At 37.6% G+C, this 27,969-nt stretch overlaps 1 protein-coding gene and 1 pseudogene across 2 annotated transcripts; both read left to right on the forward strand.

The window, feature by feature from the left end:
* Window positions 1-63: 63 nt before the first annotated feature.
* On the forward strand, window positions 64-27,893 carry TFB2M (transcription factor B2, mitochondrial). 2 transcript variants are annotated; one of them, XM_044672791.1, is made up of 8 exons: window positions 64-469; window positions 8,758-8,846; window positions 11,685-11,838; window positions 13,059-13,207; window positions 14,855-14,941; window positions 16,318-16,377; window positions 19,466-19,617; window positions 27,042-27,893. In XM_044672791.1, exons 1-8 carry the CDS (start codon window positions 172-174, stop codon window positions 27,226-27,228), a joined length of 1,176 nt encoding a protein of 391 aa, XP_044528726.1. In that variant the 5' UTR covers window positions 64-171; the 3' UTR covers window positions 27,229-27,893. The 2 variants fall into 2 exon arrangements, with proteins under 2 accessions (XP_044528726.1, XP_044528727.1); XM_044672792.1 differs by lacking the exon at window positions 16,318-16,377.
* LOC123248184 lies at window positions 23,623-23,718 on the forward strand (annotated as a pseudogene).
* Window positions 27,894-27,969: the final 76 nt, after the last annotated feature.

Raw genomic sequence — 27,969 nt, forward strand, 5'->3', positions numbered from 1 at the left:
GGGAGGGACTTGTCTGCACGCTGAGGGAGCTATGTTTACTTCCGCCCCGCGCTTTGTTGGAAAGGTCGTAAGCGTGCGACTTTCTAAATGAGACTGATAGCGAAGGCCCGGGCCTCGGCCCTGACCCGGGCTCCTGCAGGCAGACAGTGAGGAGGCTACGCAGAGGCTAAGATGTGGGGGTCAGTGACCAGCCTTCCCTCACGGCTGTCGATCACTACTGTGGCAGGCATCTGCCCGCGTCTCCGCTGGGAAATGGGCCTGGCGTGCTCGGCTCGGCTTCGCCGGCGCCTGACTCAGTCGTGCCTAGAATGCCAGCCCTTTCCAGGTTTACACCAGTCGGAGACATCGCTGCGGAGTAACAAGTGGATGAGGCTTTTCCCGGGCAGCACGATGGTGGCGGACACAGTGGCTCATCTCCTGCAGGCAGGACCTCCTGGATCCAGCCCATGGGTCTTAGAGTGCAATCCCGGTGGGTGGGGGACTAGGGAGGGGGTGTGGTAAGTGAGAGACCCAAACCTAGAGAGTGCCTGAATTGCCACATGACAGTAGGTTTATTAAGCTCAAGTTTTTGTTCAGAGAACCTTGTGTGTGTGTGTGTGTGTGTGTGTGTGTGTGTGTGTGTGTGTGTGTGTGTGTGGCGCGCGCGCGTGTGTGTGTGTGTGTGTGAGAAATAAGAAGAGCAAGCCATAGATATGCGTGTGTGTGTGTGTGTGTGTGTGTGTGTGTGTGTGTGAGAGAGAGAGAGAGAGAGAGAGAGAGAGAGAGAGAGAGAGAGAGACACGGAGAACAAGCCGCAGTCCTGTCCCCATGGAGTTTAGACTCTAGTTGAGAACACACTTGACACTTTTTGTCATACATTTACTTAATCCCTAGATACAGTTTCCCACTTATTTGGCACAGTCAGTGCAGGAGGGATCTTGCTTTATACTTCTTTATCCACCCTCAATTGCACTCCCTTCCCTCAAGCAACTGACTTGATATTGGATGCTCAGAGCTTTTGAAAAATGCTAATAATTTGCTAAAATGCTTTAGTTAGTTTTGACACAGCTACAGTTTTTTTGGGGGGGCGGGGCGCAGGTTAGCAGATACATGATTTATTTGCTAGCAACTAGGCAAACAAGGCATTTAAATGTTCCTGGTGGACTGGAGAAAGAATGAGAGGACCCAGATAGTGGGGTTTAGGATTCTTGACAAGCCCAGGGGAGAGACAGCAGAGATGTGAAGGGAAGAAAATAGCAACACTTCCCCTCTCCCTTACTCCTCACCTGGGAGGTCCTTTAACTTTTCAGTATAGAGCTTTTCCCTATCACACCTTTCGTATCTGGTTTATCTCCAACCTTTTCCATGATATACTAATGTGGTCAACAAACACTAAGTGATTTCTAAATGCCAGGCACTGTGTTAAACAATGAAGAAACAAAGAAAAAACAAAAATGAATCTTATTCTCAGGAACCTTACATTCATATAGAAGAAGCAACATATATAAGTGAATTCAAGAAAATACAGAGTAGAGGAAAGAAGCCTTAGAGGGGAAGGCCCAGAGGAGTAGATGGCACATCAAGGGAGTCTTAAAGAAAACCAGAAAGCTAAGAGGTGAGGAGGGAAAGCATTCCAGGCATGGGGGACTGCCAATGCAAAAGCACAGTGTTAAGAGATAGTGTCATGAGTGGAACAGCAAAGAGACCAATATGACTAGACTATAGAGCCCTTGGAGGGTGTTATGTTAAAACACTAAAAAGAGTCCAGATTGTGAAAAGCTTTAAGTGACAGTTATATTTGCTCTTAGAGGTTATAAGGAACCATTGGAGTTTATTCAGTGATGGGAGTTGGGGGAGGAGAGCAGTAACATGGTCAAATATTCACTGTAGGAAAATCACCTTGGCAGTTGTATGGAGAGTATTGGGAAGGGAAGAAACCTGAGTCTGAGAGACCAACTAGAATGCTCCAGGAGATAACTTTTCAGAACCAGAAGGAGGGTGATGGTAGTGTGAGTGGAAATAAAAAAATGTATTTGAGAGGTACTGCAAAGAAAGAAATTTCATTTAGTAACTGCTTTGGATAAAAATGGAACAGACAAGAGAAAATAGCCTTCTATGAGATGAGCATGTAAACTTGGATGTCTGACTAAAAGGATTGCATGACAACAATGGAACATTTTAGAAGAGGTATGGGTGGTCTGGGGAAAAGGGAATGAATTGAGCAGCTAGGCAGATAGAGGGCCAGGTCTGAAGTCGGGAGGACCTGGGTTCAAATTTGGTTTCAAAGAGTAGGTGTGTCAGAGTTGTTACTAAGACAAAGTTTGTTTTAAGTGAATGAGTTGTTTTGGATTTGGTGAGTTTGAGACGTCTTAAGTGATATCCAATTGGAAATATACCAGCAGTCCAGTGATGCTGGAGTGTAGCTCAAAAGAAAGACTATGGTTGGATAAATAGATCCAGGAATAGTATTCATAGAGGTGATAATTGAACCTTTGGGACCTGATAAGATCCTCAAATGAAGAGAGTATGTTGAAAACAATAGAAGAGGGTCCAGGGCAGAGTCTTGGGACATATCCACAGTAGGTGTTATGGCGATAGATATCGGAAAATAGGAGAAGTCTGACTGGTAGGAAAAAATTAGAGAAAAGAGTCATAAAAATCCAGAATGGAGTTTTCAGGAGAACTTCATTGAATGTCAGATGCAATAGGAGAAGTCAAGAAAGCTAAGGATTGAGAAGAAGCTATTAGAATTGGCAGTTACAATTATTCATTAGAAACTGAAGAGCATTTTCAGTAAATTAGGCCAAAAGCCAATTTATAGAGAATTTAGAAGAGAGGGAAGCTAGGAAGGAAGATTGATTACAAAGGTTTTTTCAAGGAGATTAGAGGAGAGGATATTGAACCAACATAATAGAATCTATTATTGTCATTTTTTAAATGGATGCTAAGACTTGCATGAGGCAGCAGTGAGGAGCCAGAAATAGGGAGAGATTGAAAATTAGAGAGAGAATGGGTATGATGGTGGGGACAGTCTGCTAGACTAGAGGGAAGGGATCAAAAGTACATGTAGAAGAATTGACCTTGGTGAAGCAAAAGGGACATCAAAGACTGTGTTGTGGGAGAAATACACCCAAGTTTGTAGCAGGGTCTCGCTCCAAGAATGAGAGATTCAAACTCATTTCAATCCAGAAGTAAGAAAAGAATTTTATTTGAAGAAGAAGAGGTTTAAGGTAAGCCTAATAGCTTGTGGAATAGTGTGGGGACTAATCAAGTAGCCTTAGGACTGATGGATAAGCCCAAGAGTTAGTAAAATAGCCCCTCTAGAGCTGATGGAATTGCAGCTCTCCAGGTGTAGAGTAGCAGCTTCCTGCCTCTGTAGATCAGGGTTTGGGGGCTAGTCATCTCTCATTCCAAAGAGACCTGGAAAATGGGCATGGCCAAATTCAGGTGAAGGTGTGTTTTGGGGCTTGACACATACATCATAGGGAATAAGGAGTATGCACAGGTTTGGGGGATACTTCTGGAATGCCAGAGTCCCCAGTGCGCAGGTCCCTTGTTCTCTATTTTCCACCTTGTCATCATTTGTCAATGTGGGAGAGGTCTTGCTGCCCTTCTGGAATGAAAATTGGGGGAGGAGGGAAATGTAGTACATAGGTAATTATATCTTACAGTTCTGAACTAAAGTAAATATAGAACAATATCATTAATAAAGCAGATTAGGCGCAAAGCTGATGCCCAATATAGAATATTTCAGATCCAATAGAGGTTATTAATGACAAATGATCAACAGTACAGATTTTTTAGTTTATGTTTAGTGCTAACTAGTGAGAAATGCAAGATTTCAGAGTATGAGAGTCCCATTCCTATTACTATCCCTCACTGCCCACTCTCTACCTTCATCAACTGAAGTGATCAGACAGGGATAATTTCAGAGCCATATGAGATGAAGAGGAGAATTAAAAAGACTTTAATTTTTTTGGTGAAGGTATGAGATGAAGTCTTCAGCAGAGTAGATGAGGGTTTAGAATGTCTTTGGAGTCAGAGAGAACAGATTTGGAGTAGCCAAATGGTGAGAGGATAAAGAATCAACTGAGAAGGAGGAGGAGGAGGAGTGTTGCTTTGCTATGGTGGGGCCCAGTTCAGTTTGGATAGTATAAATTTATAAGGATCCAGTTGGCAAGATTTCTTGATTTTCTCCATTGCTGTTGAGCAGCATAGGAAAAGGAGGGAAACAAGGAAATGTTGGAAATAATCCAGAGTTGGGTTGTGGGGTGTGGAGCAGAATCACAGAGAAGACAAGTGATTGAAGAATTCAAAAGCAGAAGATAAGTTTCAGTTGAACTTTTCTCACCTAGGGTTAGCAATTGGGAAAGGAGCAATAATGATGATAATACTGAGGGAGGGATTTAAAGTCATGGTGAGGGCAAAGAGCAGGTTTAGGAGGAAGAATAAGATATAGAGAAAAAATGAAAAATTACTAGATTATACTCTGCTAAAGGAAATGTAAAGAACTTGAACATGGAAGTGAAGCACCTGTGGCTGATGTGTGTAACTAAGATGTGAAACCAGCCAGGTGGAGCAGTGGCTAAAGTACTAGACTTGGAGTCAGGAAAATTTAATTTGAAGACTGGCTCCATACACTTAATAATTATGTGACCTTGGGCAAGTCACTTAACCACTCTCAGCCCCAGTTTCCCAGATATAATAGTATCAACTCACAGGGTGGTTGTGAGATCAAATGGCATGACATGTAGATCATTTAGCATATTTTAAAGTGTTGTTATGTAAATCCTAGCTATTGTTATTATTAGATCTTAGAAATTGAGTAGGCTAATGACCAGGAAAGTTAAGGTATTTGAGGTAACAGAAATATGTATGCTTAAGCCTCTGATGCTTTGTCATCTTAGTCAAATCTCTACTTCTCTTGGTCTCAGTTTCTCCATCTACAAAATAGATGTTGAATTAAATGATCTCTAAGTCAGCAAAGCAGCATAGTGCTGGGCCTGAAGTCTAATAGATCTAAGTTCAAATTTGGCCCCAGAAACTCTGTAAATTAGCTCACCCTCATTCATTCTGTAGATTTTAGCCACCAGGAATAATGTCACCCCACCCAAATTAGAATTAAGTGGGGAGGGGGGAGGTCTGTGACCTACATGTGATAGTGACAGATCAAAAAAACAGTGACTGCCCCCTGGGCAGTTCAAAACAAAGTCGAGGCTGCACTTGTCCAGGTAAAATTGGAGGTAGATGCAGGAAGTGACGAAACGAACTATCTTTTAAATATGATGGTAACTTCCTGTAAGGGGGCTTTTTTTGCCTTTTGAACTTGGCCTTGAAGGAGCTCAAATGAGACCTCAGACTGCTTCCTTTTAAATTGTCATGTGGATAAGTTAGGCTGACTCCCTCTTTCTTTCCCTTGGCAATTCTGGAGGCCCTAGCCTCAAAAGAGACCTCTCTTCTTAGAGGAGGCCTCATGGCCAGAAGCCTTGTTTAATTAATCTCTGTGCCCCCTTTGTTGGAGCCCCTGAAGCCTTGCCTGGTTTGGGCCTTGGGGCCAGGCCGGAGTTTCTCTCTCTCAATTGCCCTTCCTTCACTCTTTCCAAATTATAAATAAACCACCATAAAAGTCATCCTGACCTGGGTCTCTTTTATTAGGAATTGATATTTTTTCAATTCCTTGACGACCACACTAAAACTCTTAAATATCCAATCCATTCATAATCTGTTTCCCCTTTTTACAAAACCCTGGCCAAGTCACTTCACCTAACTCTACCTCAGGTTCTTCAACTGTAAAATAGAAATAATAGTATTATTCACTTCCCAGGTTTGTTGTGATGATTAAATGAGATAATATAGGTATCCCTTCCACATCTTGACTTTCCCTGTTGAGGTGTCCACATATCTCAAGTGACATAAGAAATCAAATGGGAATTTGGGGAGGAGTTTTGCAGAAGCTGCAGACATACCGGAAGACCAGCAGATGATGCAGAAAATGTTTAGAAACTCAGAAATGCATTATATATATAAATATATATAGTATTATATAGTATTAACATATTTTGCCTTTTAATACCACAAATATACACGATTTCTTTTTTAAAGTTAAAATAAGTAAAAAGTTAAAGCTTGCAGAAACAGTGTGAAAGCCAGCAGACAACACACAAAGGCTTGAAATGTAGAGGTATCTTAAAAAGTTCAGCAACTCATAAATGCATATAAGGTATTGTAAAAACCTCATATAAGAAATAATTCAGATTTCTTCTGGGGGAGGGAGGCAAAAAAATTTAAGCGGATTTTACAGATTGAGGGGAGGGGCAGGTGGGCATGACCCTAGCCCCTGAGATAAGGGATACCTGTATTTAAATACTTGTTTTCCCCTCTCCCACTTCCATCTCTGAATATATATGATCCCTAAGTGAGAGCTCAATGTTTTAGGATTGAGGGACATTCTTTTGTTTTTGAGGTAAAATGACCTCAGATATTCACTAATTAATGGACCATGGGCCAGTAACTTCTAAGACTCCGGTTCCTTATCTATAAAATGAAGATAACAATGCCCAGAGTCTGATCCTCATTGAGTTCTGAGGCTCCATTGGAATATGGTAAAACTACTTTAGGGATAAGGACTGAACATAGGATTTCATTGGCAGTATAGAGGGAAGGCTTAGATGAGGGCACTGCCACTACTAGTAACAAGTCGGCACCTTCTCTGCTACTCTTGGTCTTAAAACAGATGTTAACCTTTCTTGTAGCTTGGATCCTTTCTTAGAATCATATTGTTAAATGCACAGATACATAGGATTGCAATGGAAACCAATCATATTGAAGATAAGACATCATTTTTTTTCCCATCCAAGTACATACAACTTGAAATCTATCTGTTGAACCTATTAGGTGTTAAATGCAGGTTCAGAATGGTCCAAGTTAAGAATCCTTATTTTAGTGAGTTGCCTGAAGCACTTTCCCATGTTCACAAAGCCATTATATTTCAAAGGCAGGAATTGAACTCATGTTTTCCTGGCTCACAGGAAAATTAACCATTATGCCAAAACTTTAAAATATTATGTAGCAATTATTGTTTAAGATCATGACTAAATATTAATTCTATAAATATTTATAATATGCCTTTTATCCTAGTTTGAGCTTATTCAATCAAAAAATTTCCTGCACATCACTTTGCTAGATGATAACCAGGCTGGGAGAAGGGCAACATGCCCAGATATCATATAGATATAACATGTCCATATATCAGCAAAAATAAGACAAGGTGAAAATCAGTATATTATAATTTGGGGAGAAAGGTCTGAGTTGTCTGGGAGATTAGGAAAAGTTTCTTTTGAAAGTGATGCTTGAGCTGAGCATTGGAAGAACCTAGGGATTTGAAAAGAGGTAAGGAGGAGTTCATTCCAGGAATAGGAGAAAAACAGTGCAAAGACACTGAGACATGAGATGGATAAAGAATAATAAAAAGGGCCAGATTAGCTGGCCTTGTATGTATGTATATACGAAGGGAAGTACTATGTAAAATGGGTTGGTACCAGGTTGTGAAAGTCTTTAAATTTCAAACAGAGGAGTTTGCTAGTGGATCCTAGAAATCATAAGAAGTGTCTGGGTTTATTAAGTAGGAGGATGATGGTCAGATCTGTGCTTTAGGAAAAGCACTGTGCTAACTTGTAGAGGATGGATTGGAGTGAAAGAAAATGAAAGCAAGGAGCCCGATTAGCAGACAATTGCAATAAACTGGGTAAGTGATGATGAGAATCAGAATTAGGGTGATAGTTGTGTGACTGGAGAAAGAAGGACCTGTATCATAGCTTTTGTGGAGATAGATTGGGCAGGATTTGGCAATTGATTGTATATATAGGATGAATGAGAATGAGGAATTGAGAATGATTACAAAGTCGCAAACCTGTGTGATTAGAAGGATGGTGGTGCCCTCAACAGAAATAATGAAATTTGGAAGACAAATGGATTTGTGAGGAAAGATAATGACTTCTGTTTTGGACATGTTTAGTTTACTCCAGTTTGAAATGTACAATGAACATCTGATGATATAGGACTAGAGCTCAGGAAAGTTATATAGATGCATAGAGATCATTATTAAAGTCACTATGAAAGTGATGGATACTATCCCCTTTTTACTGATAAGAAACTGAATGAATGGATAGTTACTCGCCCAGGCTCACACAGCTGATTAGAGTGAGAATGTGAGATTTCTGATTCCAAGGTCAACATGGCATATTGTTTTTATTTAATAGCAAAAATCAGGAACATCAAAGATCAGTTTTTTGAATCCTCATTTTCTTAGAATTGATATTGGTTCCAAGCAGTAGTGGAAAGGGCTACAAAACTGGGGTTTTGGGGTTAAGTGGCTTTTCCAGGGTCACAGGTAGGAAGTATCTAAGACCAGATTACTATGCACTGTGCTACCTAACTGCCCTTTAGAGGTCAGTTTTAAAGTGTTAGTACCTTAAAAGAACTAAAAGGAAAAAAAAAATTTAGATTCATTAAAACAATATATTAAAAATTACTGCAAAAGCTATATTTGGTAAGTAAAATTGATGGCTTTAGTTTTGAAAACTTTGGTAATTATATATTAATTTATTTTGAGTACAGGTTTCATCTCCTACTCTATTTTATTCCCAGTGTCTGGTATATGCTAGGCATGTAATGCATGTTAACTGATTGATGGGCTAAAATGAAAGAAACTAACACCTTATAGATTGAAATTTTTGCTGTTGTTCCCCAAAATAACAAATTTTTCTTTTCATACTCTAGGACCTGGAATGATTACCAGTGCATTGCTGAATGCTGGTTTACAAGTGATTGCACTTGAAAAAGATAAAACTTTTCTTCCATATTTAGAGGTATATAATTTTAATTTCTTTTTTTTTTTTAAACCCTTACCTTCTGTCTCTGAGTAAATACTGAGTATTGGCTCCAAGGCAGAAGAGTGTTAAGAGAAGGCAATGGGGTCAAGTGACTTGCCCAAGGTCACACAGCTAGGAAATGTCTGAGGCCAGATTTGAGCCTAGGACCTCCCATCTCTAGGCCTGGCTCTCAATCCACTGAGCTACCCAGCTGCCTCCTGTAATTTTAATTTCTTAAAACTAATGTGTGCAAAAAATTTAGCTTTTGCTGGTCTCAGAAGTGGAACTAAGCATTTGTGGTTCATTTTACTTCTCATTAGTTTTGTTTCCTTTCCTTCTAAGAAAGCCTACTGCAGTGGACATTAGATAAAAGACTTGTATTTTTTTTAACTTTTTAAGAATATTATGAACTTGACCATCAACAAAGAAAAATAAGGAATAAAGTAATACATAAAATGTATTCTAAAGTAAATTTTAAATTTTAAAAAGTAGTATTAGCTGACCTTTAGCTGATTATTGACTGATGTTCAGTTTTTTTATACTTTACTTTCCATCAGATACTTTGTGAATACAGCAGTATTGGTGCTTACTCCTCCTCCTCCATGACACTCCAGCTCCTGACTTCTTGCTTTTTCCCTGGCTAGTCCCCAGGCCTGTCTGGAGTAATCTTTCTTTTTCATCCCTTCATCCTGACTTCTATAGCTTCCTTCCAGAATCAGCTCAGACGTTGTGCAAAATGACTTTCCTAGTCTAACCTGGTCCTAATGCCTGCCTCCTATGATTGCCTTCCGTTATTAATTCTCTTTCTTTGTGTCTCTACATACACACATACATATATATGTTTTTATGTACATATTGCATTTCTTATTTTTATTCAACAGAAAAAGTCAGTCTTGCTGTAAGGATTAAAAAAGAAAACAGAAACTTTAGGAAATGTGTATTTCCCTTTCTTTGTACTGTCAGTGATTAGAACAGTGCCTAGTAGATAGTAAGCATTTAATACGTGTTTGTTCCTAGCCTCAGACTTTTACTAGGTGTTTTACTTTGGAAAAGAAGAAAAGAAAGAAATAAGCTAAGTATATGGGGGGAAGGGAAGAAAATAAGCATTTATCTAGCCCTCGTGTTCCAGGGACTATGGTATGCCAAAAAAACTTTTACAAATATTTTCTTATTTGATCCTCATAATAACCCTGCAAGGTAGGTGTTATTAATTATTCCCATTTTATAGTTGAGGAAACTGAGGCAGAGGCTAAGGGATGGCCCAGAGTTACACTATCTGAGTAGCTTCTGAGAAGCCTAGTATCTGAGACCAAGTTTAAACTCTAGATTCCTGACCAGTGTTGGCAAACCTTTTAGAGATTGTGTGCCCAAACTGCACCTTCAAGTTACCTGTGAGCCCCCCACATTACCCTAGACAGGGAGCAGAGGAAGTACTTGCATTGGGCTGCTGGGAAGAGAGGTGGGGCATATGAAAATTGTCCTCAGGCACAATAGAGAGGGGAGAATGGAGAGCCCCCTCTGGTACACTGGGGCAATCATGCCACGCCTTCACCAACATGGCGCCAGGCCCACAATCCACTATGCTACCAGCTACCTGTGATATACAAGAAATGTAGTAAAAATAGAAAAGATGAGATTTGCTAACGGTTTGGATATATGGAAAGCCCAAGAGTGAGAAGTCTTAAGATGACCCAAGTTGGAAGTTTGGGTACCTGAGGAGACTGTTGTACCCTTACCAGTAGTAAGAAAGGCTAGAAGAGATTATGGGGTTGAGGAAAAAGTTAATAAGTTGTGTTTTGGACTTATTGAATTTGAGATGTCCAAAGGGAAGCTGATGATGCAGGCCTGGAACTGAACACAATGACTAGTCCTAGAAACTCACCTAGAAATTATAAATGTATCGATAGAGCTGAAACTTTGATTCATAATTTATTTAAAGTGTTGTTTTATAATTTGGGTATCAAATAAGTGAAAGCCCAATATAAGGCATCTGGGGGAAAGCATTTATTAAGTATTTACTATGTGCCAGGCACTGTGCTCAGTATTGGGTTTACTACTATAAGCAAAAAAGAAAGGCAGTGTCTACCCTCAAGGAGCTTGCATACTAATGGGGGAATACAAGAGAGCTGAAGGTGGAGCAAGGAAGTCTGTGAAAATACCCAGCTTAGGGGCTCTCCAGAAGCACTGCTGAGAGGGTAATAAAGATTGGCTACCACGACCCCTCCCCAAAATTGAGGCCTGAGGAGGAACTCTACAATGGGAGAAGAAAGAATGGGATGCCATAACAAAGAGATATGGAACTCAACAATGGGAGAGGGGACTACCATAACAGGTGTTTCTGGGTAAGAAAGCTGTGGTTGAAGATAGATTGAATATTCCTAAATGCGATTGCAGTTGAAGTCCAAAAAGTCAGAAGCACAACCAGGAGGAAGCCTTAGTGTTGGAATTGGTTAAGTCAGGAAGCTCACTCTTACAGCATGTGTGACCCTAGGCACAACAGTTTCTACTCACCATATCTTTCCATTTGTCCTGATTTAATTAGGGCTTATAAATCTCCATGTTCTAATCCAGTCCTATGATTTTATTGGCACATTGAAATCTCAATGTGAACTTTCTTCATTGATACATATCAGGAACTTTATATAGGGTTGCTTGAGGCTTCTTTGTGGTCACACAACTCGTATGTGCTAGTGCCAGAACTGAAAACCACATGGCCCAAATTGGCCTTCTATTCATAATGTTATGTTATTTTAGTAAAATTTGATCAATAATTCCAAGGTAGAGTATTCTACAAGATTTACAAAGAGTTTTAAATTTTTGATTTTTTTATTCTAGTCCCTAAAAACACATCTCAGTGGACAACTAGAAGTAATCTACTGTGACTTTTTCAATCGAGATCCTCCTGATAACAAAGTAAAAACACCACCTGCTATGTTTACAGAAACACTTTTCAGGAATTTTGGAATAAGAGAAATTCCATGGACAGCAGGTAAATTTTGTCATTTACTAAAATAAACATAGTTAAGTTCTGTTAATGTTCTTGATCATTTGCTTCCACTGACAAGTTTTCAAGTATGTTAGGTAAATATAATTAGTATGCTTGTATATATTAATGGAAAAGACAGCAAATTTTTTTACTTTTATGTAGGAGTATTCTGGATATCTGAATATTCAGCTTCAATAAGAATTTCTCTATTTCTATAGTTAACATTCTGCTTGGCAATAAAGGGAGGATTCACCAGAAGCCCTGTCCTCATGTTGCTCACAATCCAATAGAGGGATGTGACAAATGCATTAAAAATTTAGTACAAAACAATGCATGATAAGACTTGGAGCAACACTCTAACCAGCAGAGTAGGATTTTAACCAGTAAAGAGAACTGGAGTTGGATGAGGACAGAGGGAAAGCTGGGAAGTGGCCTTCCAGACAGTGAGCAGGAACATCAATATGAGACTTATAAAGGGGGACTTTAAGTAAAGTTTGATTGTAATATGTCATTTTTGGAAGAGAATAGCATGAAATATATCAGGAGAAAAGAATGGCCAAGGACATGGAAGGCCTTTAACATATAGGTAAGTCATATAAATTTTATTCAGTAGTAAAAAGGAACCATTGAAGGATTTTGAGCTGGAGTGTCATGATTATAATGGAAATCATGTAGGAGAATGAGAGTGGAGGCAAGATGGCTTACAGGAAGGTGATTGCAGTAGTCTGGGTATGTGGTAATGAAGCCCTGAACTATGTTGAGGGTCATAGAAATATAAAGAGGCATATTCAAGATATTTCATGCTTCAAACTGCGTTAATGTTAATAGAATGGGAGTAGCTGGGTGGCTCAGTGAATAGAGAGCCAGGCCTGCAGGTGGGAGGTCCCTGGTTCAAACATAACCTTGGATATTTCTTAGCCTTGTGACCCCATGCAAGTCACTTAACTCCAGTTGTTTAGCCCTGACTATTCTTCTGCTTTGGAACTGGTATTTAGTATTGATTCTAAGACAGAAGGTAAGGGATTTAGAAAAAATGTTGCTAGAATATTAATAAAATGACATGTTTCCATATTAAAGCAACTCAGAGGAGATAGGATTTAATTTCCCAAAGCCAAGAATGTAGGGTTTCATGAAGACTAAATTTGTTAATCTTTTGAAATTCCGTTACAAAGAAAAAATAGGTAGAATTTTTATTTAGGTATTCTTGCATTTTTTCATAACAGATGTTCCTGTAAAGATAGTTGGGTTTTTCCCAGCTAAAAATGAAAGAAACGTACTTTGGAAATTTTTATATGACCTCTACTCTCGTAGTTCCATATATGACTATGGACGAATAGAATTGAATATGTTTATTAGTGAACAAGAATACAAGGTATGTTATTAAAAAGAAACTGCTAAATATGTTTGGTAACTATTCTCTAATGAGTCTCTCAGAGTTAGAGCTCAATTTGAATCTTACTTCCAACTATTTTGGTGATGTTCTGAAAGTCTTTTAATGTTTCTGAGCCTTAGTTTCCTTATCTGAAAAATGGAAATGGTAATAGCATTTACCTAATACAACTTGGGAAGAACGAATGAAATGATATATTTAAAATACTTTGCAAACCTTAAAGGACTATGTAACATGAGCTATTAATACTATTGCTGTTTATAGTTATATTTCAGGGCAGATGATATTTGAGTGGCTTAAACACATAAATCAATTATTCAGGCAGTAAGCATTAAGTGCTTACTGTGTGTCAGCCACTGTGCTAAACACTGACTGCATATACAAGTAGAAAGACTGATCATATCCTCAAAGGAGCTTACATTCTAAAGGGGGAAGATGACACACAAAAGGAAGCTGAAAGTGAGGGAGTACCCAAGGCAAGAGCACAGTAAAGAAAGTCCAGAGTCCAGCCTGGAAAAGAATGAGATGTAGCTGGCCTGAGAATCCTCCTTAAATGGAGAATCCACAAGATCCTAAGCAATCAGAGGTAAAGGCTGATGGGACAAAGAGTTTGGATTTCAGGACTAGGATGAGGCTTCAGGACGAAGAGCTGGTTCAGACTAGTGGAGGAAGTCTGGGAATGCAACCTAGAGAGGAACAAGGAATCATATTAGAGTTGGTTTTCTTTCTTTTTCCTCATGTCAAATTTTAGACTTCGTTTTTTATCTGAATAATGTGAGGGCAAGTAGGCGTCTCATATTGTATGGTAATAGATACCTTTTCTTTTTGTAGCAGTTTGTAAACATCCCTATAATACACAAATGAGTATTGTTATCTGTGCATAAGATATGAGAATCATGTTTATGGTCTAGGGCAGTGATGGGCAAACTTTTTTAAAGAGGGGGCCAAAGGAAAGGAAATGCTCATATGTCAGTCTGTTTCTAAGGCAACACTTTCAAAGTTTCATTGTATTGTATATTGAGTACATTGAGTACATTGTATTCCTCAGATTAGGAATAATGTTGTGCATCCACATTTCAGGAGACCATATCTGGCCTGAAGGCTGTAGTTTGCCCATCACTGGTCTAGGGTAATAGAAACTGAAGCAAAATTTGATGAAGTAATCCAAGGTTTTTCAGGAAATGGTACTTTTGGGAGTAGACGACTTCAAAATGATCATCACTGTACCAAATACTTGGAAGTCACTAAACTTATTTGTCCTTTGTGCCTGACACATTGGAGTCTCTTAATAAATACTTGTTAATTTATTGATTACACAACAATTATTATTTTATCTTCATTAGGAGATTTTCCTCACAGCATGCCATAATGAAAGTAATTTTTAAAATAGCTTAAAGGGAATCTATTTTGCTTAAAGATTAAAGTTTAGCACACTAGATATGTTTCAGCAAATTAGTCAAAGAAACAAAACCTCTAAAATAATTGATATTAACATTTTTGCTTCAGTTTTTAATTTTTAACAGATTTACAGCTTTTATTTTCAAATATTAGAATAGTGTTTGATGTGGATGTTGAAGGATTTTGAAATATATTAATAATCTATAACTTACAAATTTATTCTTTGGTCAGAAAATCATTTCAAAGCCTGGTGAAAAGTTTTATCAACCCCTAAGTGTACTTTGTCAAACAGCTTATGAGATAAAGCTTCTACATAAGGTGAGTAAAATTGTTCTTACTATTAAATATCTGTCTTGACCCTACCTAGCATCCTGTATCTCCACTTCTTTCCTTTCACTTCTCAGGCCCTTGCAATGTGACTTCTGGTTTCATCAAATAAAACTGCTCTCTCCTGAGTTAGCAGTGCTTCCTTAATTTCCAGATGTGGTATCCTTTTCTCAGACCTTAGTATTCTTGACCTCAGTTCCTTGCTATTCCTTAAACAAACCTGGAATTCTCTTTTTCCTCACCTATGACTCTTGACTTTCTAGCCTCCTTTAAGGTTTAGCTAAAATTTCACCTTTTATAAGGAGCCTCTCCTGATGCATCTTAAAGCTAATGCCTTCCCTCTAAGATGATCTCCAGTTTACCCTGTATATATTTTTCTTGTCTTTAATTGATTTCTTGTTGTCTCCCCTTTTAGACTAAGAGTTGCTTGAGAGTAAGGGCTTTTTGCCTTTCTTTGTATCTCCAGCACTAGAAAAATAGGTACACAGTAAGTGCTTAACAAATAAATATTGACTTGACCTTTTCCAAACTTTCATCCTATTTATCTCACTCAAATACTCCTCTCCATTTTTTTAATGATCGTCCTTTTTAAATTTTCTTTATACATTTCTTTGTTGGTCTCCCTTACTGGATTGTCTTCCCTGGCAAGCCCCTTAGCAATGATTATCTTCTCCATAGCTCTGTCTTGGACACTCTTCTATCTGTTCCTTCTCTCCCTTCTTTCCCTCCATCTCTCCCTATTCTTTTAGACTAAATGGAGAGGTTGAACTTATACAGGAAAAAACTATAAAAGGAAAAGTTAGATTTAGAGGGGGAGGGTTCATTTAAATAATCTTTTCTTGAAGGGATCATTAATTCTAACATATTATAATTGAGTCAACATCATTTATTAAGTACTTACTGTGACCAGCTTATGTGCTCTAGGAATATAAATACAAGCAGAGTCTTTCCCTCAAAGACTAATGGGGGAGGACCTCATATGAAAGGAAATGGAAAGTGTGGCAGGGGAGCAAAGAAAGAGTTAACTGCATGGATCCAGGGTCAGGAATGTAGACACAAATGGAATGACCCTGGAATCTTACTTTTCTGGAAGGAACCAGTCCATTAAAGGCACAGGGACTAAGGATACTTCCAATGTAAAAAATCCAAGAGTGGAGTGAATGAAGGCATTTCCATAGAGGAAGTACAGAGGAATGAAATTATTAAAAAATTGCAACCAAAGTTTTAAATCTATTTCAAAAATATGCTTAGTGTTAATAGTCAAGCCCAATTTAGGTAAGAGAATTATAAGGCAGGAATAACTCGTGGACTTTTGATGAAAGTGTTATTAAAACAGCTTTGGGGATTTGTTTATTTGTTTTCCCAAGGAGCCCTTATCGTCATTTATAATCTTCAAAAATGGACAATTCCGATCATTCAAGATCATGGTAAGAAGCAATGTTTTGTAGATATGATCAGTGGGATGGTTTGTCTTGTTTAACTACTTTATTATAGGTGAAAGTTTGTTGGGAGAGGATTGGAAAAATCCTTAAGAAATTACAACTTTTAGAAAAAATTTTACTTCAAAAAAGAGAATTCTCTTAACTTTTTTCAGAGGGAAAAAATTTCTTTTTATGTACTTTTGAAGACATTGGGGATTTTTCAACAGTTTTTTGTATTTTGTTAGAAATGTTTAAAATATCAGTGTGCTGGAAATTTAAACTTTTTTACATTTGAAACACATATTGATGAAATTGCAAAAAGTACTATTTTAAAATTTGAATAATGTGACCTTTGAAAAGTCATGTTTACATTTCTTTGAAATGCTCCAGTGTCAAATAAGAGAAGAATATCTACAATCCTCAGTTCTCTAGAAAGAACTAAAAAAATATCCACAATGATACCACAGTATAAATGGAAAGATTTCTTAAAGGAAGTTGAACTCTTGAGAATTTGAAAGGAATATTGTATACATTATCAGCTATATTCATTGTGGCATGTTTTTTGCTTGTTTGTTTTTCTTTATCACTATGGTAGGCTCGTGGGGTGTTTGGGACAAGATAGATATAAGGCATGAGTAAAACATATTAAATTTTTAATTTAAAAAATTTAGTGTATCCTATGCCAATCATGTCAATATACTGCCTATTTATAGAACAGAATTCAGCATTAGACAGATCATCTTGGTTCCTATCTAAGTGACTTTGGTTGCTGAATATATTCAAAAAAACACATTATAAATAATCTCACATTGTGGATTCTGTCAGGGGGGTGAAGGGAAGTGTTCTGTATATTTATTTATTTATGATTTTTGATTGATTGATTTAGTTTAAGCTGCAAAAAAAATATTTTTTTTGTTGGATTTTGCTATATATTATGTATTATTGGTGCTGCCTCTAGTGGCAGAAAGAAAAGGGAGGGGGGGAACACACTGAATGCTCAGTGCTGGCCTCTAGTGGCCAAGATTCAGTAACAAGAATCAGTAACAAGATTCAGGGAGATTTAGTGGGTTTAAAGCTGAAAAGGATGATGAAAGCCATCAGGCTGATAATCAAGGTAAGTGGGGTTTTTTAGTGTTGTTTTTTAAAAAGGCAAAATCTCTCCAGAGGGAGAGATTGGAGCTAGTAGAGGAGCAAAAGGGAGTTTTGAAAATTTAGGCTGGGGTGGGTGGAAGACAGAGAGGGATCGGGGGTTTTTCCAGAACCCCTGCTGGTTTTTGCCCCAGACCCCCTGCTGGGTTTTAGCCAGGCAAGGGTGAGGGGGATTAGGGTTAAGGCTCCTGGGATGGGGTGGGGGGGATTTAGATCTAGCACCTCTCCTGAGGCATAGGAACCTGGCAGGGGTTTAGTAGGGGAAGGGACCCCCCACTGGGATGGGTTTTGGGTAGAAAACTTTTACTTACCCTTAGGCAGTCAGGCAGGCAGGTTCACCCAGCTAGAGGTTGCCAAATAAATGTCAAGGGGGTGAAGGGAAGGGAAAGGCAGGAGGATTGGAGGAAGGGATGGAGGAAGGTAGAAGGAAGGATGGATGGGAGAAAGGAGAGAGGAAAGTAGAGGAAGGGAAAGGAAGGCAGGGTCCCCAGCCCTTGCAGGGGGAAATTGACCAGAGCCCTTTGGGGCTCAAATAGAAGATTAGAGAGCAACTTAGGGTTTAGAATAGTTAGGTTTTATTTAAATTAGAAAAGGGAAGGTCTAGTGAAAATTAGGAGGTAGATAGAAGGGGAAAAGGCAACAAGAGAGAGCTCAGGATCTGAGAGAGATCAGGATCTGAGAGAGCCTCTGGGCTCCAGAGAGTCAGCCAGCCCCCAGGCTTAAGAGAGAGAAAAGGGCCAAACTTTCTCTTTTATACTTTCTCCCACACCTCCCACAAAGAAAGTGGGAGGTGTCGGAGGAAGTTGTAGCAGGGAACCCTGGGAGTTGTAGTCTCCCAGGGCTTATAATAATTTTAAATGACACAATTCCTATAAAGAGTCTAGCTAACTGACTCTCCTCCTCCCACTAGTTAAGACAACCAAAGTCTTTCTACCAGGGAAGTATCTTTACAGAGGGAGACTTAGTAGAGCCAATTTCATAACTTAACAGTCTAAATCCTTTGAAGCTCTAAGAAGCATTAAGTTTTATATATCATTCAGTACAAGTGTCATGTGTACTGAGATGCCACTGGAATATGATTTTAATTTTTCAATAGTTTTATTTCACCTGGCTTTCAGGTTTTTTAGTATTAAATATCATAGAGATTACTTTCTATAGACATGTCAACTCAATTTAAAGATTAAGTTTATCTTTTTTGTCGACCTTTTAAAGTGCTCCTAATACTACTGATCATTAACTTGAAGTTATTAGAAATTTCTGATAGTTCAGTTATAACATAAGTTTTTATTTTAGTATCCATTACTATCAGCTATAGAATAAATAAAATTATATTTGACTTAAAATCTATAAAACCAATCAAGAAGACACCAAATTTCTTTTAGTTTCTTCAGCATTGTAGGGTAATACTGATTTCTCTTAATGATGTTAGTACAACTTAGGAATCTGATCATAGGTTATTCCTGGAAGGACACACCTTATAGGCCAGTGGTGGTGAACTTTTTAGAAGGGCAGATAATGTAAGAAATGTCCTCAGGCACCTGTGGAGAGGGGGAGAGGAGCAGTCTGGCCCCTCACCCCTCTGGCTTTCTAGTAATTAACTCTGGCGACCTCTGTACTGGGACGACAGCATGCATGCCCACAGAGGGGGCTCTGAGTGCCCCCCCAACACATGCCATAAATTCACCACCATGGTTATAGGCTATCTGGTTTGGCCTTCTCGTTTTACAAATGAAGAAACTGAGGTGCATTAAGGTTAAATGATAATCTCAGGTTCCCTCAGGCAGTCACTGGCAGAAACAAGATTTTAACTTAGAGTCACTAGCTCTTACTTGCTTCACCCCCACCTCTGACCCAGAGTCTTAGATGAATTGCAGCATAGATTCTTACCCTAGCAATATTTTTTGTCTAAAGTTATCTTTTCTCTCCCTTCCCCTCCCTCCTTTAGGAATCCAAAAATAACCACCTGAACTTTATTCAATTGACTCCTCGAAGAAATTTATTTACAGATAATTTGACACCTATGAACTCATGTAATTTTATGTACCTGGTTAAACAGTGTTTTGCCAAGCGCAGATATAAATTAATTGATTTATTTAAGTAAGTATTTAAAAGGGTGAGTTCATTTGATAATTTAGATTTCATTAATATTACAGGACTAGTTTTGTATGTTTGATTAACTTAGAATGAGGCATCATAGCTTTATTTTCTTCTGTACGCCATCACATATTTCTCCCCTTTTTTTTACTTTTCTGCATCAGTAACTGCTGTTTATTGAATACATCATCAGTAGTTAATCAAATTTAACTTATTTTTGTCTTTGTCCTTATTAAGGATGATATTAGAAATTTAATCTTGTTATATTAGTTTAGAAGTAAGAAGTGGAGAAGCTGGCTTGAGAAAGAATTGGAGTTTGAAACAGATCTGAGACAGAGCATCAATTTCAAATGTTGACAGTGTGTGTGGGGGTGTGTAACAGTTTTTCTGTGCAGTTGCTCTCTTGGAGTGGCAGTGGCTCTTTCTCTTGAGTGCTGAGAGCAGGTGACATCATCTTTTCTCTCTCTCCTCTCTGTCTGAAGGTAGAAGGAAAGGAGGGAAAAGCTCGAAGGAGCTAAGTGATTTCCTTTTCCAACCTGGGAAACACTAGTGACTGTCTATTGCAATTTCATAGATTGTTTTATCTCTGAGAAGACCAAAGAAAGACCCAGTCTTTGGTTTGGACTCTGAGACTGCTGAGGCTCAGCCAGCTGACCTTTGTTATTTTTATAACCTGGAGACAAAGTTAAGAATTATATACTTTTTATAAGGATAATAGTATTAGTTCATTTTAGAATAGGGAAAATTTGGTTTAGTCAGATCAGGAAGGATCAGTGTAGCCTGTGGAAACAGGAGAAGTGGTTCCTTGAAGAACCAGGGAGTTTTATTTGCGTGGAGTTAGAATCCCTTAGAGTTAGAAATCCTTTTATATCCTTATAGTCTCAATAAGTAGTTTATTTTTGTATAACAAGAATCTCCTTAGCATCCTTGCCCCTGGCCCTGAAGAGAAATTCACTTATGAGCTTCACTTCACTTATATAAACTGAAGCTACTTTGTAAGTACAGTAAGGAGAGTTATCAAATCAGTTTATGTCCATAATCAATTCATTGAGTTATTATTTTTACACCCTAAGTTAAATTAAAAGTGGTAGCCTATTGTATGCTAATGGCATAGTGGTATATGGCATAATGGCATAGCTAATTGCTAGAGTGGTAAAGTTGGAGTCAGGAAGACCTGAGTTAGAATTCTGCTCCAGAGATTTTGTGACAGTGAACAAGCCACTTAATCTCTCTGAACTCCAATTTTCTTATCTCTAAATTTAAGACTCAGCAACCTCTTAAGTTTTGAAGCTTTACATTTATGTTCCTTCTCACTAAAGGGGAGAAAATGAACACAGCCTCTTGTATATCCTACCACTTCATTGCATCTCCTCAACTAGTTCATTCTCATCTCCACCTCTGCCTTTTGAACGTACAGGATCCATGGTAAACTCAATTCATTGTCCACCCTGTGAAGAGAAGGTCAAAGAGCAAGGCTGAGACAAATCCTTTCCCCTAAATCCCCAGGCTTCAAAGGTGCATGAACCTAAAACTTGAAGCGCCAAAGGAAATTATAAATGTAAATATACTATTTTTAATATTTCCCTCTTGTCTTCTCTTAAATACATACTTAAAGTAGTACAAGCCCCACTTTTCACAGATAGAATTAGTGGAACAATAATAACATATGGTGTTTGTGTCACACTTTATAATTAGCAAAAGCTTTATGTCCACAGGATGTTCTAAAAGTCTTAAGTGCAGTTTAAAGCCCTGATAACTTTAAATTGTACTAATGCCTCAAGAAAAACCTCTTACTTTCTGTCTCAGAAGAGTGACAAGAGCTAGGCAACTGGGGTTAAATGACTTGCTCAGGATCACCCTAAGAAATGTCTGGGACCAGATTTGAATTCCTGACTTCAGGCCTGACACTCTATCCACTGAGCAACTTAGTTGTCTCTTTACTCAGACTTTTAGGATTACCTTGTATTGTCTCATTTCGAATCTCATGCCAACCTGTAAAGTCGTTAATGCAAGTTTTCTATCACTGTTATACTATATTAGAGGGCCAAGTACAGCATTTCACATTCAGTGCCATATGTAGAAATTATAGGATTTAAGGTTAGATCTATTTCAAAATGTGAAAAATTTTGGTAGTTTTTTGGTTGTTTTGTTCTTATTTTTTTAATTCAAAGATATTTTATTTTCCCAACTACATGAAATAATTCCAAAATTATAAGATCCAAATCATTTCCCATCCTCTCTTCCCTCTCCCAACTTGGAGATAGTAAGCTATTTGATCTGGGCTGTAAATGTATTATAATGCAAAATACACTTCCATCTTGGTCATTGTTGTAAGAGTATACTCCTACAAAACCTAAACCCCAAAATAAAAGTTAAATAAACTGTGAAAGATAGTATTCTTTGAACTGCATACAACTTCAATAGTTCTTTCTTTGGAAGTGAATAGCATTCCCCAACATAAGTCCTTCAGAATTGTCCCAGATCATTGCATTGCTGAGAATAAACAAGTTTCGTAGTTGATCATTGTACAGTATTGCTGTTACAGTGTATAATGTTCTCCTGCTTCTATTTATTTCATTCTGTATCAGTTCATGTAAATCTTTCCAGTTTTTTATGAAATCATCCTGCTTATCATTTCTTATAGCATGATAATATTCCATCATTTGGGTATTTTTTTTGTAAAAGAATCACATTACCATTTCTGGAAATATGATTTCTGATTGCCTGGTGAATTATTTGTTGTGAGCCCGAACTAGATTATAAAAGTGTGCAGCATCTTCTACGAAACTTGTTGCTCAGTTAGGGCTTGAGATGAAATAAAAGTGCAATTTCAAAATAACAGTTATTAAATATCATAAAATCATGAACAGCTATGAGAAGGGAAACATTGTGTTGATTAAAAAAATGTTCATTGTTGAAAATTAGAGAAGAAAAAATTGAGGGCAATTGCCAAAGGCAGTATTCTGTTTATATTGTTGGGAGTCTGTGTTCCCATGTCATTCAGCAGGAGAAAAAACAACTAGATTTTAAATATATGGTGAAAAAATATTTTCTAAATCTACATGTGCTGAATCAAAATATGCTTTCTTTCTAATGTAATGCATAGTGGTGAAGATAATACTTTGTGGTAAGATCAGACAGAAGAGAAAATAGAAATGAGGAAGAAAGCAATGATGAATTAATATCTGCCTCAACAAGGAAGCAAGTTTAATTTAACTAAGCCATTGGTTACAGGAATAATTAAGGTTGAAAAAAATCTTGATCTGGATTTAAAGAAATGGTATAAAAATTTTCAGAATAAATATTTTTAACGTATTTTTTAGTATGTGTTTATATAATTATTTTGGCAAACCTTTGCTCCGCATGGTCAGTCAGAAAAAATATTTGTTAAGTACCTACCATGTCCTAGGATTGTGCTAGACACTGAGGATACAAGAACAGAAACAATCCTTGAGCTCAGGGAGTTTGTGCATACATGCATGCTAAAACACCTAGCCAGAAGATCAGGAAAAGCCTCATTTAGGAGGCAGTGTGAGGAAACAAGGTTTGTCATGGAAAGAAGTCAGGAGGGAATATATTCCAGGCATGAAAGATAGCCAGTGAGAAGACAGGAGACAAGAAAATGGAATGTCATAAGCAAAGAATAGTAAGTAGTACCCTAGAGTGCATGAGGAAGAAGAATGTATAACTAAGCTGAAGATATGGGTAGGAAGGGCCTAAATGTCAGACGGAGGATCCTAGCTTGCTATGATTGTCTGGATTTGACCCTTCAGGTAATAGAGAGCCACTGGATTTTATTGAGCAAGGGACTAACGTGACTATCTGACAAGAGAGGACAAATGCAAGCAATATTATGGAAATAGAATTGACTAGGCTTGGCATCTTATTGAGAGTTAAGGAGAACTCCAAGTTTGCCAATCCAGGTGATGGAAAGATAGTGGGATCTCTCAGCAGAAATAGGGACATTCAATAATGGGGTTGGTTTGAAGGAAAGTACAAGTAGTTTGTGTTTGCTTTGGCAGGGCATATATTAAGATTGGAATGCTACACAGAAGAATAACATGGCCCCTGCGTAAAAATTGCACAAACAATGACTTTTCTTTTGAATGTGTTGCATTCGAGATTTCTACAGGGTGTCTTTAGTTAGGAAATGTCCAGTAGGTTATGTGGTCCTAAAATTCAAGAGAGAGACTAGGGATGTGTGGAACCACCTGATGAGATGGTAATTAAACCCATGTGAGCCGGTGAGGTCACCTAGAGAAAGTTTATAGAGAAAATCAAAGATGGTCTAGAATAGAGCCTTAGGGGACTCTTCATTAATCTGCAAGCAGCTAGGCTCCTAAGACAAAAAGACCCTAAGACAAAAGTGAAGCAGTCTCAGCCCTTAAAGAGCTTATATTTTCTTGGAGGAGACAAGAAAGTATATGTATAATAGATAGCTAGTGTAACTTGGTGGAGCAGAACCCTAGTAACTGGTGGATCAGGAAAGTCTTTGGGTAATTAGGCAGTCAACAAACAGTTTTTAAGTGCTTACTAGGTATTAGCACTACTATGTGCTGAGGATACAAAGAAAGTCAAAAACAGCTCTTACCTTCAAAGAATTTGTATTTTAATGAAGGAGACAACATGTCTATACAAGGTATATACTGAGTAGATGAAAGGTAATCTGAAAGGAGAAGATTTGAAGTGGAGGGATCAAGAAAGAAAGGGTTCTTAGATGAACTGAGTCTTGAGGGAACACAGGGAAACTAAGAGGTAGAGGTGAAGGGCAAGCACGTTTTAGGAATGGGGGACAGCAGGTGCAAAGACATGGAAATGAGATGTTAATTGCCATATATGAAGAACAGTAAGAAGGCCATTTTGTCTGGGTCATGATATGTATGAATGGGAGTGATGTGTCGTAGGGGGTGGGAAAGTAAATTGAAGACAGTTTATGAAGAGCCTTGATTGACAAGTAGGGAAATCTACATTTGAATCTAGAAAGACTAGGGAGCCCTGGCATTTATCGAGTAATATAGATGGTGACATGATCATGGCTGTACTTTAGGAACATCCCTTTGGTAGTTGTGGAGGATTGATTTGAGAAAGGGAGATCAAATAGAAGGCTTTTGCAAGCCTAGAGTAGAGGTAATGAGGGCTTGAATGTGAGCAGTGCCTGTGTGAGTAGAGAAAAGTAGTGTGAAATTTGTTGTGGAGACAAACAAGATTTGGCAAGTGATATGATGTTGGGCTTTTGAACTGGGTGACTGGAAAGATAATGGAAACTTTGATAGGAATAGGGAATTTCGGAAAAAAAGATGAGTTGGGGTAAAATGTAATTAGTTCTATCAGTGGTTTGCTGTAACTGAAGAGAAAATGACTCATACAAGGATCTAGTCATTTCTTCTTTAATTTTGGTTTCCCTGACTCCTTTCAAGATTCAGTTCAAATACCATATACTCGAGGAGGCCTTTCCTAGACCTTCTAGTGCCTAATCCTTTTCTCTCTCAGATTGCCTTCCATCTAAATAGATATTCTACATCCATTTAGTTGTTTATAAGTTGTCTTCCATTTTAGAGTACAAGCTCCTAGTGGCTGTCTTTTTGGCTTTCTTTATATTGCCAGTGTTTAAGCACACAGTAAGTACTCAGTAAATGCTTATTAACTTGACTATTAGGATAGAGAATCAATTTTGTTTTCTGTTTATATTGTTCAATATTTACCCTATCTAAAGTCTTCTTCGCCTCCTTCAAGAAAGTAATAATCCTATAGAGATACATGAGACTTTTCATTGGTGTATAGGTATTTGACTCTAGTTTCTTAATTTTGAACCATATTTTCCAATATATTTTTCTCCATTCTCTTACCCATTATCCACTTTGACTTTGAAATCAACAAATATCAAAGTATAATATATGTGCCTTAACTGTTGGACTTAGTTTGGAGGAGCTTGTTGAGTTTGTCATATGATTTCTCTACTGCTTTTTATGTAATAGATATTGGCACAAATGCTTCATTTTATCTAAATGTGGTCCTTTTATTTATTTTTCTTTATCATGAGTATGCAAGAGACTATTACCAAGTGTCCCATGAAATGATGTTTCTTATTTCATTTTGCTGTACAGTGAACCCAGATTCTTGTCAGCTCCTATATTGGCCTCTCCAAGGAGAACCCATGAGTCCTTCCATTAGTTGTTAACTTCTTTATGTGTTCAAGTTTGATTTATAGTGACCATGTCAACATCAGGGAGGTTCAGTTCCTTCAGTAATATAGCAGTTCAGGGGGCAGCTGGGTTGCTCAGTGGATTGAGAGCCAGACCTAGAGACAGAAGGTCCTAGGTTCAAATCTGGCCTCAGACACTTCCTAGCTGTGTGACCCTGGGCAAGTCACTTAATTCCCATTGCCTAGCCCTTACCACTCTTCTGCCTATACAGTATTGACTCCGAGGTGGAAGGTAAGGGTTTAAAAAATAATAATAATATAGCAGTTCTTCAATGGACAATTCTCACATTTAGAATGCCAACTATTAAGTAAGTGTTTGTTGGTAATTTTAAATTATGCGTGATTATTAGTGCCCTCAGCTACTGTCCCTGCAAAAAGAGGCTACATGGGTTCCAGGGACATTTTTATTTTTGTTTTGTAGGTCACCCTTACCAAAAAATTCATTACTTAATTGGCCCATTAGGGGGCAGCTAGGTGGTGCAGTGGATTGAGAGCCAGGCCTAGAGACAGGAAATCCTAGATTCAAATTTGGCCTCAGAGATTCCCTGGCTATGTGACCCTGGGCAAGTCACTTAACGCCTACCTATTGCCTAGTCTTTACTATTCTTCTGTCTTAGAACCAATACACAGTATTGAATCTAAGACAAAAGGTAAGGGTTTAAAAAAAAGAAAGAAATTAATTGGCCAACTAGCTGGTTATGAGTGCCTTGGTATTTAGCCAAGTTAGTTCTAGGATAGCATGTGCAGCCTTTTATGAGAACTTCTCAGAAATTTTTCAGCTTGTAGAAAGGGCCAGTTTGTATCCTTTTGGCATAGCCTTAGAGAAGTCAGAGTCACTTTCACACTCTTTTGGTGTTATAGTAGAACTTTCTGTAGATATGTGTTAGAAATATGGTTGGAATTTAGATTAGGTATCTATGGTAAAGGAAGCCTAATGTTTTTAATAGACGTATGAGAACTAAGCAGAGGGAAAATGACAGTTTTAAGCCACTTTACAAAAGGAATTTTCAAAAGAACTATGAGTAGACTATCTCCTTAAAGTTCAAACCTGTTATTTGCCAACTCACTATAGCTATTATTTTAGACTGGGAATTAGCACAATAATTTGAATCTATACCATGATTATAATAAATTGATTTTTAGAGGATAACTTCTTTATAATTTTTAATGTTAATTGAAAATTTTTATGAAAATAATGAAATAATCCTGTTTCTGTATTTTGCAGCTCATGGTATGTACATGAAAAAGTGGATTTGCTTCAAAAACTAAGCAAGAATAAACATGATTTGGTAGCCAGTTTGGGCCCAGAAGAGTTTAAATATCTTTTTGAAGTTTTGGAGAGTTCTGAAACATTTACCCAAAAATGGTTATTTGATCATTTTCTGCAGAACACAGTTCTAGAAAGCACCTAAGTCGCAAAGATTTTATTAACTGGATGGAGCAGTTCCTTTGAGAATTATGATGTAAATTAAAAAGAATAGGTTTTAAAAGTTTGCCTCTTTTCAATTGAGAATAAATGGTTTTGTTTTACACAGTTGAAGGATGATGTCAGAAAGTTCACACTGATTTTTTTAAATAGTTGTTACTGTTAAATGTACAAAATGTATAAATGAAATCTTAATTTGACTGTTAATTGGAAGAACTGAAAAAAAATCAAGATTTTTTGGGTGTGTGTGCAAAATTCTTCACTGCTATCTATCTAATTGGTTGGTAAATTGCTATCAAATGGAAATTCATTTAGTAAATTCCAGCCTTGTTAAAACATCTTAAATTGAATTCATTTAAATACTTATGCTTTCACATGGGCTTATTTTTGGTTACATTTCATCAGCCTTAGAAAGCGAATTAGATTGGCCCAATTATTTGTACATTTTACTTTGAGGTTATGCTTGCAAGTACTGCAAAGTAAAATTTAATTTAAAATGTCTTATTTAAGCTTTTTTATTGGAATTTTTTTATTAATGAGTTTTGTGATATTTTTCCAAAACCTAATTTTTTAATCCAAATACTTGAGTAACACACATAAAATAGAAATTTGTTTGAATGGGGTTGCATTGTGTATATATTTTAATAAAGAAATATCTATATTATAAAGAATGTTATAATAGCCTTTTTTTGCGATTTCACTTTTAAAATTCATTTTCTTCATACTT

Source organism: Gracilinanus agilis, chromosome 4 (assembly GCF_016433145.1).
Source record: "Gracilinanus agilis isolate LMUSP501 chromosome 4, AgileGrace, whole genome shotgun sequence".
In the NCBI taxonomy this organism is placed as follows: Eukaryota; Metazoa; Chordata; class Mammalia; order Didelphimorphia; family Didelphidae; genus Gracilinanus; species Gracilinanus agilis.